Source organism: Rhinopithecus roxellana, chromosome 1, assembly GCF_007565055.1.
Source record: "Rhinopithecus roxellana isolate Shanxi Qingling chromosome 1, ASM756505v1, whole genome shotgun sequence".
NCBI lineage: Eukaryota > Metazoa > Chordata > Mammalia > Primates > Cercopithecidae > Rhinopithecus > Rhinopithecus roxellana.
In genome coordinates this window covers 47363759-47379183 of record NC_044549.1, presented here as the reverse complement: position 1 = coordinate 47379183, position 15425 = coordinate 47363759, and the positions used below count along the sequence as shown (strand labels likewise).

At 39.4% G+C, this 15425-nt stretch overlaps 1 protein-coding gene and 1 pseudogene across 1 annotated transcript in view; one reads left to right on the top strand and one right to left on the bottom strand.

The window, feature by feature from the left end:
• Positions 1-15425, top strand: part of TXNRD3 (thioredoxin reductase 3) — a 57823-nt gene that overhangs the window by 32152 nt on the left and 10246 nt on the right. Inside the window, exons 11-12 of the mRNA XM_010380580.2 lie at positions 11007-11083; positions 11647-11803. Of these exons, the coding sequence (XP_010378882.1) occupies positions 11007-11083; positions 11647-11803 (234 nt within the window). The remainder of the gene's footprint in view (positions 1-11006; positions 11084-11646; positions 11804-15425) is intronic.
• LOC104675922 lies at positions 1203-1745 on the bottom strand (annotated as a pseudogene).

The window sequence follows — 15425 nt, the reverse complement described above, 5'->3', positions numbered from 1 at the left end:
CTCCCACCTCAGCTTCCCGAGTTGCTAGGACCACAGGCACATGCCACCATGCCTGGCTAATTTTTTTTTTTTTTTTTTTGAGACCGAGTCTCGCTCTGTCGCCCAGGCTGGAGTGCAGTGGCATGATCTCCACTCACTGCAAGCTCCACCGCCTCCTGGGTTAACACTATTTTGCTGCCTCAGCCTCCCTAGAAGCTGGGACTACAGGCGCCCACCACCACGCCTGGCTAATTTTTTTGTATTTTCAGTAGAGACGTGGTTTCACCATGTTCGCCAGGATGGTCTTGATCTCCTGACCTCGTGATCCTCCCGCCTCGGCCTCCCAAAGTGCTGGGATTACAGGCGTGAGCCACCGCACCCAGCCTTTTTTTTTTTTTTTTTTTTTACGGATGGGATCTCACTATGTCATCCAGGCTGATCTTGAACTCCTAGCCTTAAGCAATCCTCCTGTCTTGGCCTCTCAACATGCTGGGATTATAGGCATCAGCCACTGCTCCCAGCCAACATATATTTCAATTTATCTTTGACAAATGCCTAGGAGTGAAATTGCTTGATCATGGGATGGTTTTTACTTTTTAAGAAACGCCAAACAGTTTCCAAATGATTATGCCATTTTGTATTTCCATCACCTATATGTGAAGGCCTGGTTGTTCCAGACCCTTAGGACTTTTAGGGCTGTCTGACTTTCCCCTTCTAGCCATTCTATTGGATGTGTAGCAGTATCTTATGGCTTTAATTTGCATCTCCCTGATAACTAATGATGTAGAGCAATTTTTATGTGTTTATTGGCCATTCATGTATCTTTTCTTTGAAGTTTGTTCAAGTCTTCAGCCTTTTCTTGTTGGACCGTTTGAATTTTTATTGAATTGCAGGGCTTCTATATATCTTGGGCATATTCCTTTTTCAGATATATGTATTTTGAATATTTTCTTTACAGCTGTGACTTGCCTATGTATTTTTTAGTAGTATCTTTGGGTTAACAGTTTTACATTTTTATGAAGTTCAATTTTATTAGTATTTTACTTTATGGTGCATGCTCTCTGTGTGCTGTAAGAAATCTTTGCTAACCCAAAGGTCATGAAAGTATCCCTTTGTTTCTTTCCTGAAGCTTTATAGTTTTAGCTTTTATGTTTAAGTCCGTAATCTACCTTGAATTAATTTTTTTAGTAAACAAATGAATTCTCATTCATTTTAATTAGATTTTAAGCTGCTTTTGGTTTTGGAGGCTTTTGAAAAGAAAACTGAATTAGGTCCATTTCACTGTCCATTAATTCCTTTTCCTGAAAGTTGTGTGATGCCGGCAGATCATCTCGAAGCTCTGCAATAACATCTGTCCTGATTTTGCATTCTGTAGCTTGTTTTTGAACATGTCTTCTAGTTGAAGATTTGGGTAAAGAATATACTGCTGTTCTTGCCATTTCCAAAGTGGTCTTTGGAAAAGCCATGTCTGTCCCTTTATTATTTTTGGTCCCAAAAGGAGTATTCAAAATTGCTGTATTAAATGACTTGGACATTCCATTAGATAATGAGTATGCATCACATTGAACCATGCCAACATATGTTAATTCAGACTCTTCCACATTCCTATTAGTTATTCCTAGTGCATCTGCATCTATGTCAAATCCAACATGCAATGTGGCTCCTAACATTGCAGTTCCAAGACTAAGCACTCCACAGCCACATCCTAGATCTGCAGCCACTTTATTTTCTACCTCATCACATGTGTTATGGGTTGTATAGAGCATACGTGCCTCACTGTGCAGTTCTTTTTTTTCCGTATGGATATCTAGTACCATTTATTGAAAAGACTTCCTGCGAATAGGAACAGCTGCAGTCTCCAGCTCCCAGCGCAAGCGACACAGAAGACAGGTGATTTCTCCATTTTCAACTGAGGTACCGGGTTCATCTCACTAGGGAGTGCAGGACAATCAGTGCTGGTCAGCTGCTGCAGCCCGACCAGCGAGAACTGAAGCAGGGCAAGGCATCGCCTCACCTGGGAAGCGCAATGGGGAAGGGAATCCCTTTTCATAGCCAGGGGAACTGAGACACACAACACCTGGAAAATCGGGTAATTCCCACCCCAATACTGTGCTTTACCAAGGGTTTTAGCCAATGGCACACCTGGAGATTATATCCCACACCTGGCCGGGAGGGTCCCATGCCCACGGAGCCTCCCTCATTGCTAGCACAGCAGTCTGCGATCTAACCGCAAGGCAGCAGTGAGGCTGGGGGAAGGGCACCCGCCATTGCTGAGGCTTAAGTTAGGTAGACAAAGCCTCTGGGAAGTTCGAACTGGGTGGAGCCCACAGCAGCTCAAGGAGGCCTGCCTATCTCTGTAGACTCCACCTCTGGGGACAGGGCACAGCTAAACAAACAAACAAAAAAAAGCAGCAGAAACCTCTGCAGACGCAAATGACCCTATCTGACAGCTTTGAAGAGAGCAGTGGATCTCCCAACACAGAGGTTGAGATCTGAGAACAGACAGACTGCCTGCTCAAGTGGGTCCCTGACCCCTGAGTAGCCTAACTGGGAGACATTCCCCACTAGGGGCAGACCGACAACCCACACCTCACACGGCGGGGTACACCCCGAGACAAAGCTTCCAAAGCAAGAATCAGACAGGTACACTTACTGTTCAGCAATATTCTATCTTCTGCAGCCTCTGCTGCTGATACCCAGGCAAACAGCGTCTGGAGTGGACCTCAAGCAATCTCCAACAGACCTACAGCTGAGGGTCCTGACTGTTAGAAGGAAAACTAACAAACAGGAAGGACACCCACACCAAAACCCCATCAGTACGTCACCATCATCAAAGACCAAAGGTAGATAAAACCACAAAGATGGGGAAAAAGCAGGGCAGAAAAGCTGAAAATTCAAAAAATAAGAGTGTATCTCCCCCTCCAGAGGAGCACAGCTCATCGCCAGCAATGGATCAAAGCTGGACGGAGAATGACTTTGACGAGTTGAGAGAAGAAGGTTTCAGTCCATCAAACTTCTCAGAGCTAAAGGAGGAATTACATACCCAGCGCAAAGAAACTAAAAATCTTGAAAAAAAAATGGAAGAATGGATAACTAGAATAATCAATGCAGAGAAGGCCATAAATGAACTGACAGAGATAAAACCATGACACAAGAAATACGTGACAAATGCACAAGCTTCAGTAACCGACTCAATCAACTGGAAGAAAGAGTATCAGCCATTGAGTATCAAATGAATGAAATGAAGTGAGAAGAGAAGTCTAAAGAAAAAAGAGGAAAAAGAAATGAACAAAGCCTTCAAGAAGTATGGGATTATATGAAAAGACCAAATCTACATCTGACTAGGGGTGCCTGAAACTGAGGGGGAAAATGGAACCAAGTTGGAAAACACTCTTCAGGATATCATCCAGGATAACTTCCTAACCTAGTAAGGTAGGCCAACATCCAAATTCAGGAAATACAGAGAACGCCACAAAGATACTCCTCGAGAAGAGCAACTCCAAGACACATAATTGTCAGATTCACCAAAGTTGAAATGCAGGAAAAACTGTTAAGGGCAGCCAGAGAGAAAGGTTGGGTTATCCACAAAGGGAAGCCCATCAGACTAACAGCAGATCTCTCGTCAGAAACTCTACAAGCCAGAAGAGAGTGGGGGCCAATATTCAACATTCTTAGAAAAAAGAATTTTCAACCCAGAATTTCATATCCAGCCAAACTAAGTTTCATAAGTGAAGGAGAAATAAAATCCTTTACAGATAAGCAAATGCTTAGAGATTTTGTCACCACCAGGCCTGCCTTACAAGAGACCCTGAAGGAAGCACTAAACATGGAAAGGAACAACTGGTACCAGCCATTGCAAAAACATGCCAAAATGTAAAGACCATCGATGCTAGGAAGAAACTGCATCAACTAACGAGCAAAATAACCAGTTAATATCATAATGACAAGATCAAGTTCACACATTACAATATTAACCTTAAATGTAAATGGACTAAATGGTCCAATTAAAAGACACAGACTGGCAAACTGGATAAAGAGTCAAGACCCATCACTTTGCTGTATTCAGGAGACCCATCTCACATGCAGAGACACACACAGGCTCAAAATAAAGGGATGGAGGAAGATCTACCAAGCAAATGGAGAACAAAAAAAAGCAGGGGTTGCAATACTAGTCTCTGATGAAACAGACTTTAAACCATCAAAGATCAAAAGAGACAAAGAAGGCCACTACATAATGGTAAAGGGATCAATTCAACAGGAAGAGCTAACTATCCTAAATATATATGCACCCAATACAGGAGCACCCAGATTCATAAAGCAAGTCCTTAGAGACTTACAAAGAGACTTAAGGCTCCCATACAATAATAATGGGAGACTTCAACACCCCACTGTCAACATTAGACAGATCAACGAGACAGAAAGTTAACAAGGATATCCAGGAATTGAACTCAACTCTGCACCAAGCAGACCTAATAGACATCTACAGAACTCTCCACCCCAAATCAACAGAATATACATTCTTCTCAGCACCACATCGCACTTATTCCAAAATTGACCACATAATTGGAAGTAAAGCACTCCTCAGCAAATGTACAAGAACAGAAATTATAACAAACTGTCTCTCAGACCACAGTGCAATCAAATTAGAATTCAGGACTAAGAAACTCAATCAAAACCGCTCAACTACATGGAAACTGAACAACCTGCTCCTGAATGACTACTGGGTACATAACGAAATGAAGGCAGAAATAAAGATGTTCTTTGAAACCGATGAGAACAAAGATACAACATACCAGAATCTCTGGGACACATTTAAAGCAGTGTGTAGAGGGAAATTTATAGCACTAAATGCCCACAAGAGAAAGCTGGAAAGATGTAAAATTTACACTCTAACATCACAGTTAAAAGAACTAGAGAAGCAAGAGCAAACACATTCAAAAGCTAGCAGAAGGCAAGAAATAACTAAGATCAGAGCAGAACTGAAGGAGATAGAGACACAAAAAACCCTCCAAAAAATCAATGAATCCAGGAGTTGGTTTTTTGAAAAGATCAACAAAATTGACAGACCGCTAGCAAGACTAATAAAGAAGAAAAGAGAGAAGAATCAAATAGATGCAATAAAAAATGATAAAGGGGATATCACCACCGACCCCACAGAAATACAAACTACCATCAGAGAATCCTATAAACACCTCTACGCAAATAAACTAGAAAATCTAGAAGAAATGGATAATTTCCTGGACACTTATACTCTCCCAAGACTAAACCAGGAAGAAGTTGAATCCCTGAATAGACCAATAGCAGGCTCTGAAATTGAGGCAATAATTAATAGCCTACCAACCAAAAAAAGTCCAGGACCAGATGGATTCACAACTGAATTCTACCAGAGGTACAAGGAGGAGCTGGTACCATTCCTTCTGAAACTATTCCAATCTATAGAAAAAGAGGGAATCCTCCCTAACTCATTTTATGAGGCCAGCATCATCCTGATACCAAAGCCTGGCAGAGACACAACAAAAAAAGAGAATTTTAGACCAGTATCCCTGATGAACATCGATGCAAAAATCCTCAGTAAAATACTGGCAAACTGAATCCAGCAGCACATCAAAAAGCTTATCCACCATGATCAAGTGGGCTTCATCCCTGGGATGCAAGGCTGGTTCAACATACGCAAATCAATAAACGTAATCCAGCATATAAACAGAACCAAAGACAAAAACCACATGATTATCTCAATAGATGCAGAAAAGGCCTTTGACAAAATTCAACAGCCCTTCATGCTAAAAACTCTCAATAAATTCGGTATTGATGGAACATATCTCAAAATAATAAGAGCTATTTATGACAGACCCACAACCAATATCATACTGAATGGGCAAAAACTGGAAGCATTCCCTTTGAAAACTGGCACAAGACAGGGATGCCCTCTCTCACCACTCCTGTTCAACATAGTGTTGGAAGTTCTGGCTAGGGCAATCAGGCAAGAGAAAGAAATAAAGGGTATTCAGTTAGGAAAAGAAGAAGTCAAATTGTCCCTGTTTGCAGATGACATGATTGTATATTTAGAAAACCCCATCATCTCAGCCCAAAATCTCCTTAAGCTGATAAGCAACTTCAGCAAAGTCTCAGGATACAAAATTAATGTGCAAAAATCACAAGCATTCCTATACACCAGTGATAGACAAACAGAGAGCCAAATCATGAATGAACTTCCATTCATAATTGCTTCAAAGAGAATAAAATACCCAGGAATCCAACTTACAAGGGATGTAAAGGACCTCTTCAAGGAGAACTACAAACCACTGCTCAGTGAAATAAAAGAGGACACAAACAAATGGAAGAACATACTATGCTCATGGATAGGAAGAATCAATATTGTGAAAATGGCCATACTGCCCAAGGTAATTTATAGATTCAATGCCATCCCCATCAAGCTACCAATGAGTTTCTTCACAGAATTGGAAAAAACTGCTTTAAAGTTCATATGGAACCAAAAAAGAGCCTGCATTGCCAAGGCAATCCTAAGTCAAAAGAACAAAGCTGGAGGCATCACGCTATCTGACTTCAAACTATATTACAAGGCTACAGTAACCAAAATAGCATGGTACTGGTACCAAAACAGAGATCCAGACCAATGGAACAGAACAGAGTCCTCAGAAATAATACCACACATCTACAGCCATCTGATCTTTGACAAACCTGAGAAAAACAAGAAATGGGGAAAGGATTCCCTATTTAATAAATGGTGCTGGGAAAATTGGCTAGCCATAAGTAGAAAGCTGAAACTGGATCCTTTCCTTACTCCTTTTATGAAAATTAATTTAAGATGGATTAGAGACTTAAATGTTAGACCTAATACCATAAAAACCCTAGAAGAAAACCTAGGTAATACCATTCAGGACATAGGCATGGGCAAGAACTTCATGTCTAAAACACCAAAAGCAACGGCAACAAAAGCCAAAATTGACAAATGGGATCTAATTAAACTAAAGAGCTTCTGCACAGCAAAAGAAATTACCATCAGAGTGAACAGACAACCCACAGAATGGGAGAAAATTTTTGCAATCTACTCATCAGACAAAGGGCTAATATCCAGAATCTACAAAGAACTCAAACAAATTTACAAGAAAAAAACAACCCCATCAAAAAGTGGGCAAAGGATATGCACAGACATTTCTCAAAAGAAGACATTCATACAGCCAACAGACACATGAAAAAATGCTCATCATCACTGGCCATCAGAGAAATGCAAATCAAAACCACAATGAGATACCATCTCACACCAGTTAGAATGGCAATCATTAAAAAGTCAGGAAACAACAGGTGCTGGAGAGGATGTGGAGAAATAGGAACACTTTTACACTGTTGGTGGGATTGTAAACTAGTTCAACCATTATGGAAAACAGTATGGCGATTCCTCAAGGATCTAGAACTAGAAGTACCATATGACCCAGCCATCCCATTACTGGGTATATACCCAAAGGATTATAAATCATGCTGCTATAAAGACACATGCACACGTATGTTCATTGAGGCACTATTCACAATAGCAAAGACTTGGAATCAACCCAAATGTCCATCAGTGACAGACTGGGTTAAGAAAATGTGGCACATATACACCATGGAATACTATGCAGCCATAAAAAAGGATGAGTTTGTGTCCTTTGTAGGGACATGGATGCAGCTGGAAACCATCGTTCTCAGCAAACTATCGCAAGAACAGAAAACCAAACACCGCATGTTCTCACTCATAGGTGGGAACTGAACAATGAGATCACTTGGACTCAGGAAGGGGAACATCACACAACAGGGCCTATTATGGGGAGGCGGAAGGGATTGCGTTGGGAGTTATACCTGATGTAAATGACGAGTTGATGGGTGCTGACGAGTTGATTGGTGCAGCACACCAAAATGGCACAAGTATACATATGTAACAAACCTGCACGTTATGCACAAGTACCCTAGAACTTAAAGTATAAAAAAAAAAGAAAGAAAAGACTTCCTGTTGCAGGAAGTCAGGGACCCTGAAAGGAGGGATCAACTGAAGCCACGGCAGAAGAACATAAATTGTGAAGATTTCATGTACATTTATTAGTTCCCCAAATTAATACTTTTATAATTTCTTACACCTGTCTTTACTGTAATCTCTGAACATAAATTGTGAAGATTTCATGGACACTTATCACTTCCCCAAAGAATATCCTTGTGGTTTCCTATGCCTGTCTTTACTTTAATCTCTTAATTCCCTTGTCTTCTTTGTAAGCTGAGGAGGATGAATGTCGCCTCATGACCCTGTAATTCTATCAACTGCACAAATTGTAGAGCATGTGTGTTCGAACAGTATTAAATCTGGGCATCTTAAAAAAAGAACAGGATAACAACGATGTTCAGGGAACAAGAGAGGTAACTTTGAACTAGCCGCTGGTGAGCCGGATGGAACAGAGCTCTATTTCTCCTCTTTCATAAGCAAATAGGAGAAATATCGCTGATTTCTTTTTCTCAGCAAGGAACATCCCTGAGAAAGAGAATGCGCCCTGAAGTTAGGCCTGTGGACGGCCACTTTTTAAGGCATCCCGTCTTTTATGGTCAAAGCTGAAGGGATGAAATAAGCCCCGGTCTCCTATAGTGCTCCCAGGCTTATTAGGATGAGGAAATTCCCACCTAATAAATTGTGGTCAGACAGGTTATCTGCTCTCAAACCCTGTTTCTTCATAAGATGTTATCAATGACAATGCGTGCTGAAACTTCATTAGCAATTTTAATTTCACCTCATCTGGTGGTCCTGTGATCTCACCCTGCCTCCATTTGCTTTGTGATATTTTACTACCTTATGAAGTATGTGATCTCTTTGACCCACACCCTATTCGTGCACTCCCTCCCCTTTTGAAAATCGCTAATAAAAACTTGGTGGTTTTACGGCTCAGGGAACATCATGGATCCTGCCGACATGTGATGTCTTCCCCGGACACCCAGCTTTAAATTTCTCTCTCTTGTGCTCTTTCCCTTTATTTCTCAACACAGCCAAGACACTTAGGAAATAGAAAAGAACCCACGTTAAACATCAGGAGTGGGTTCTCCCGATAACTTCCCTTTCTCTCTTGAATTGCTTTGGAATCTTCAATGAAAGACCATTTAACTGTGGGCCTATTTCTGTGCTCTTCATTCTGTCCCGTAGACCATTTGTCCTTTCCCCAGTACCACATTGTTTTGATTACCGAATCTCTGTGGTAAGTCTTAGACCAGGTAGAGTGAGTCCTCTAATTTTGTTTAGATTCTTTGCATTTCTATATAACCTTTAAAAACAGCTTTTTAATTTCTAGAAACAAAAGTCTGCTGGGATTTTGGCTGGAATTGTCTTTTTTCCATAGTCAGTTTGGAAGAGCTGACGTTTTAACAATGTTGATTTTTCCAACATACGAACCTTATATGTTTTTCCATTTATTTGTGTATTCCTTAGTTCTTCTCAGCAGTGTTTTATCATTGGACTCTAGAGGTCTTTCACATATTTTGCTAAACATACTTCATGTTTTTAAAGGTAACAAATGGCATTTTTAAATGGTTGGTTGGTAGTATATAAAAATACAGGTTTTTTTTTTTTTTTTATATTGACCTTGTAGCTTGTTAGGATTCATATCTACAAATAAAAACAATTTTGTTTCTTCCTTTCCAGTCTGCATGCTTTTAATCTTTTTTTTTGTTTGTTTTTTGACTTGCTTCACTGGCTAAGACCTCCAATACAGTGTTGATTAGAAATTGTGAGAGTGGGCATGCCTGTCTGGTTCCTGGTGTCAGTGGTGAAACACTGAGTCTTGTATCATTGCCAGGATGTGACCTGTAAGTTTACTACACATGCCTTTTATCTGGTGATGAAAATTTTCTTTTCTTTTATTCTGAAGATTTTAATTATGAAAGAGTGTTTAATTTTGTGAAATGCTTTATTGCATCTGTTGAGATGATTGAATTGTTTTCTCTTTATTCTGTTAATATGATGAATTACATTGATGGATTTTTATATGTTAAACCAGATTTGCTTTCTGGGGACAAACTTACTTGGTCACAAACAATTATCCTTTTTATATATTGCTTATATTTGATTTGCTAACATTTCATTAAGGATTTTACATCTATATTCATGAGGAGTGTTGCCTTGTGGGTTTCTTTTCTTTTAATGCCCTTGTCTGATTTTGGTGTCAGCTGCTTATACTGGCCTCATAAAAAAGGAGTTGAGAAGTGCTACCTTTTCCTCTTTCTTTCCTGGAAGAGTTTTTATACCATTAGCATTATTTCTTACTGAAGTATTCCATAGACTTTCCTAGAGAAGCTATCTGGGTCTAGAATTAATTTATGAGAAGTTTACAAATTGAGAATTCAGTTTCTTTAACGGTATAGGGCATATTAGTTTGCCAGGGCTGCCATAGCAAAATACCGTAAACTGGGTGGCTTAACCAACAGTTATTTTCTCACAGTTCTGGAAGAGTACCACCGACCGGGGGGGCCTAAACAACAGAAATGTATTTCTCACAGTTCTAGAGGCTGAAAGTCTAAGATCAAGGTGTTGACAGGGTTAGTTTCTTCTGAGGCCTGTGTCCTAGGCTTGTACATGACTGTCTTCTCCTTGTGTCCTCACATGGTCATCCTTTGGTCTGTGTTGCCCATGTCCTCCTCTTCTTATAAGCACACCAGTCATACTGGATTAAGGCATACCCATATGACCTATTTTACCTTAATTACCTCTGTAAAGGCTCTGTCTCCAAATATAGTCACCCTCGGAGGTACTTGGAGATAGGATTTCAGCATATGAATTTTGAAGGGACGTAATTTAGCCTGTAGGCTTTTCAGACTTGTGTAAGTTTGGTAAGTTGTGTCTTTTAAGGAATCTATTTTACCTTAAGCTGTTAGATTTATTGGCATTGATTGTTTGTAATATTCTATTATTACCCTTTTAATGTCTGAAGGATCTATAGTGATGTTCCCTCTTTCATTCCTGATATGGATAATTTGTGTTTTTGATTTCTCTCCAAATGCAGGTTTTGTTAGCTATTGGTCGTGACTCCTGTACAAGGAAAATAGGCTTGGAGAAGATTGGTGTCAAAATTAATGAGAAGTAAGTATATTGGGATCATTGCACTGTTGCTGCACAAAGCAACAGGTTTCTGCAGGTCACCTCTAAGAAATTCTCATTTAATTACTGAGATATATCTTAATTTATCTTATAAGTTCAGTACCAGCTCTTTATAATCAATTTCTTCATCAATCAGTAACTCTTATTGCATGCCTTTAAAAGCTCATATATTGGACGATGACTTTAAAAAATAATTGCAGAGATATATGCACCTAATGTCTGTGATTTAGAGCACATCTTTATGTCCTTGGTCAGGCAAAGAGATAAATTCCAAAGCTCTAAGTGAGTCTGTGGAGGCAGTCTGCAGATATCGTAGGCGTCCGGGAAATGCCCGTGGTTTCACCAGAGATATTTTCTTTTGGAGCTACAGAAACCCTTGTTACGTTAAGTCATTGACCTTATAGATAATTGATATCCTGAGGTGCATGAGTTTTAAGAGAGGTCTTTTCTCTATGTATATAGTCTTTTGGCTAATAGTGTTAGTCACCCAGAAGTGTAGAGTGAGTTGTAATATATATTTTTTTTCCCATTTCAAAAACTAATAGAAGTGGAAAAATACCTGTAAATGATGTGGAACAGACCAGTGTGCCATATGTCTATGCTGTTGGGGATATTTTGGAGGGTAGGCCAGAGCTCACTCCTGTTGCCATACAGTCAGGCAAGCTGCTAGCTCGGAGACTTTTTGGGGCCTCTTTAGAAAAGGTAAGTTTCTGCTGTTTTTGAGATAATATCGTGATCAAGATCATGATTTTTAAAACTAATACAAGTAAAACTTGTGTGCTTGTTTTCCCAGTAAAGGGTTCCTCAGAGATATAATTTGTAGTAGACTTACTATTTACTAATGGATTAAAATAAATATTTTTGAGTGTCCACTGTGTGCAAGATATTGTGCTGGGTGATAAACAAAGCAGTGGCCATGGTCAGCCCCAGGGGCTTATCCGGTAGGTGGGATCACGAGTCAGGCAGGCAGAGACTGAACAGAAGACAGAGTATGGTTGTGTGCCAGAGTGCTGTCTACAGGTTGCTCTAGGGACACTGAAGGGATTGTTTAATTCTAGCTGCAGGGAGGGGGAAAACTTTTCTTAAGTGGACTGTTGCGCTGTAATAGCATAGGAGCTCTTGGCATGAGTCAGGATTCTGGTCCTGGCTTCAGTGCCCGCTTGGCCTGTAAACATGGTCGGGTTGTTTAACTTCTGAGGACCTTAGTTTCATCATCTGCAAAGCCAAGAATGTGAATCAGATGATGTCTACAGAGGATTTCCACTTTCCATATTTTTAAATCAAATATTTGGAATGAGCTTTATAGGATGAGTAATTCAAAACTGAGGAAGCAAAGGACTTTTCAGGTGGGCAGATAGCTTGGCTAAGAACACAGAGACCTGTAGTGCTTGGCTTGTGCTAAGGACTATGAGTAGTGTCCCAGGAGCTTTCAGCTGGGGAAGTACTGCTCAGCTCCATCAGGAGCTCTGTCTGTGGCCGTGTGGTAGAGTTGGTGGGAGACTGGATGACTGGGGAAGGGCCCTGCTGCATTAGTGGGTGGGGTCAGGAATGCTGAGTGTACCATCTCATGCAAAGAAAAATTGTCCAAAACACAGTGCAATAGAACATTTTGGAATGTGTGTAGGCAGAGTAGCTGGTGATAGGGAAGTACAATCGAAAAGGAGGTTGGAAAACTAATTTGGTGCCAGATCATCAAAAATCTTTGCCACAAAGAAGAATTGGTAGGGCCTTCTCTAGGCAGTAGGGATCTGTTGATACCTTTATGTCCCCCAACTTTTATTTAGAAAGATGTCAAAAGACAGAAAGACTACCAAAACAATCGCCTATATTAAACCTTTCACCTAGATTCCCCAGTTATTCACATCCTGCTGTTTTTGTTCTGTCTCTCCTTTTCTGAATATGTGTATGTGTAGTTCATATTCCTTTTTTCTTTTGCTGAGCTTTTTTGCTGCCACTTTTTGAAGTGGCAGGCATCAATGACATTTGTCCCTAACTACTTCAGCATATACCTCATAAGTACAAAGATGTTTACCTCTGTAAATACAGTTCCATTGCCATATCTGAGAAGTTCAACAAAAGTACTATAATACTCATTTCCTCAGTTGTTCCGTAAGAGTGTGTGTGTGTTTTGATTCGCACAGTACACTGTGGCTCTTACTGACGCTTAAGTCTCTTAGTCTGATACAGTCCCCCTGCCTTGATTTGTTTTTTACTTTTTATGACTCTTTTTTCCTTTTATTTTTAGTTGACACATAATGATTGTACATCTTTATGGGATACAGAGTGATATTTTGATACACAGATACAATGTGTAATGATCAAATCAGGGTAGTTAGCATATCTATTACCTCAAACATTTGTCATTTATTTGTGTGGGAACATTCTGTTATATCCTCTTTTAACTTTTTGGAAATACGCAATGAATTCTTGTGAGTTATGTTCACCCTACAGTGTTGTAAAGCACTAGGACTTAACTCCTTCTGTTTAGCTGTAATTTTGTGTCTGTTAACCAACCTCTCCAACTTTTTTAACTCCCACATATGAGTGACAACATGCGGTATTTGTCTTTCTGTGCCCAGCTTGTTTCATTAATATAATGTCTTCCAGGCTCGTTCATGTTGCTGTGAAGGATCGGATTTTATTCTTTATGGCTGAATAGTATTTCATTGTGTTTATATAGTACTTTTTATTTATCCATTCATCCATTATGGATGCTTAGATTGAGTCCATATTTTTCCTGTTTTGAGTAGTGCTGCAGTAAACATGGGTGTGCAGATATCTTTTTGATACACTGATTCTTTCCTTTGGATAAATATTAGTACTGGGATTGCTGGATCATATGGGGGTTCTAGTTTTAGTATTTTGAAGACGTTCCATACTGTGTTCCATAGTGGCTGTGCTAGTTTCCATTCTCACTAACAGTGTGTAAGAGTTCCCCTTTTTCCACATCCTCACCAACCTTTGTTATTTTTTGTCTTTTTGATAATAGCCACTCTAATCAGGATATGGTATCTCATTGTGGCTTTGATATGCATTTTCCTGATGATGAGTGATACTGAGCATTTTTTCATATACTTGTTGCCCATGTGTATGTCTTATGAGAAACATCTGTTCAGATCCTTTGCCCATTTTTAAATCAGATTCTTTTTTTTGCTCTGAGTTGTTTGAGTTCCTGGTATAGGGATATTAGTACCTTCTCAGATGGATAGTTTACAAATATTTTCTCCCATTTTACAGGTTGTCTATTTACTCTGTTGATTGTTTCCTTTACTGATTACAGAAGCTTTTTAGTTTGATAGAGTCTGATTTATCTGTTTTCATTTTGTTGCCTGTGTTTTTGAGGTTTTATCTATAAAATCTTGGCCTAGACCAGTGTCCAGAAGGATTTCTCCTGTTTTCCTCTAGCATTTTATAATTTGGGGCCTTATATTTAAGTCTTTAATTCATTTTGAATTGATTTTTCCACATAGTGAGATACAGAGGCCCAGTTTCATCCTTCTACATATACTGTTTTCCCACTACTATTTACTAAAGATGGCGTCCTTTCTCCAATGTATGTTCTTGGTGCCTTTGTCAAAAATTAGTTAGCTGTAAACATGTGGTTTTATTTCTGAGTTCACTGTTCTGTTCCATAGTCTATGTGTCTGTTTTCATATTACTATCATGCTGTTTTGCGTACTATAACTTGTAGAATATTTTGAAATCAGGTAGTGTAATGCCTCCAGCTTGATTCTTTTTGTTCAGTATTACTTTGGCTTTTTGGCATCTTTTGTGGTTTCATGAAAATTTTAAGATTGTTTTTTCTACTACTGTGAAGACTGTCATTGGTATTTTGATAGAGATTGGATCGAATCTGTAGATTGCTTTGAGTAGTATGGTCATTTTAACAGTGTTAATCCTTCCAATCCATGAACATGGAATATCTTTCTATATTTTTGTATCTTCTTCAGTTTCTTTCACCAGTGTTTTGCAGTTTTCGTTGTAGAGTGGTTTCACCTACTTGATTCAATTTATTCCTAAATGTTTTATTTTATTTTTTGTAGCTATTGTAAATGGAATTGCTTTATTGATTTCTTTTTCAGTTTGTTGTTGGTGTATAGAGACACTACTGATTTTTGTATGTTGATTTTTGTATCCTGCAACTTCACTGAATTCATTTATCAGTTCTAAGAGTTTTTGGTGGAATCTTTAGGTTTTTCTACATATGAGATCATATTGTCTGCAAAGAGGGACAATTTCACTTCCTGTTTTCCCAATTTGGATGCCTGTTATTTCTTTCTCATCCTGACTGCTCTGGCTAGGACTTCTAGTACTGTGTTGAATA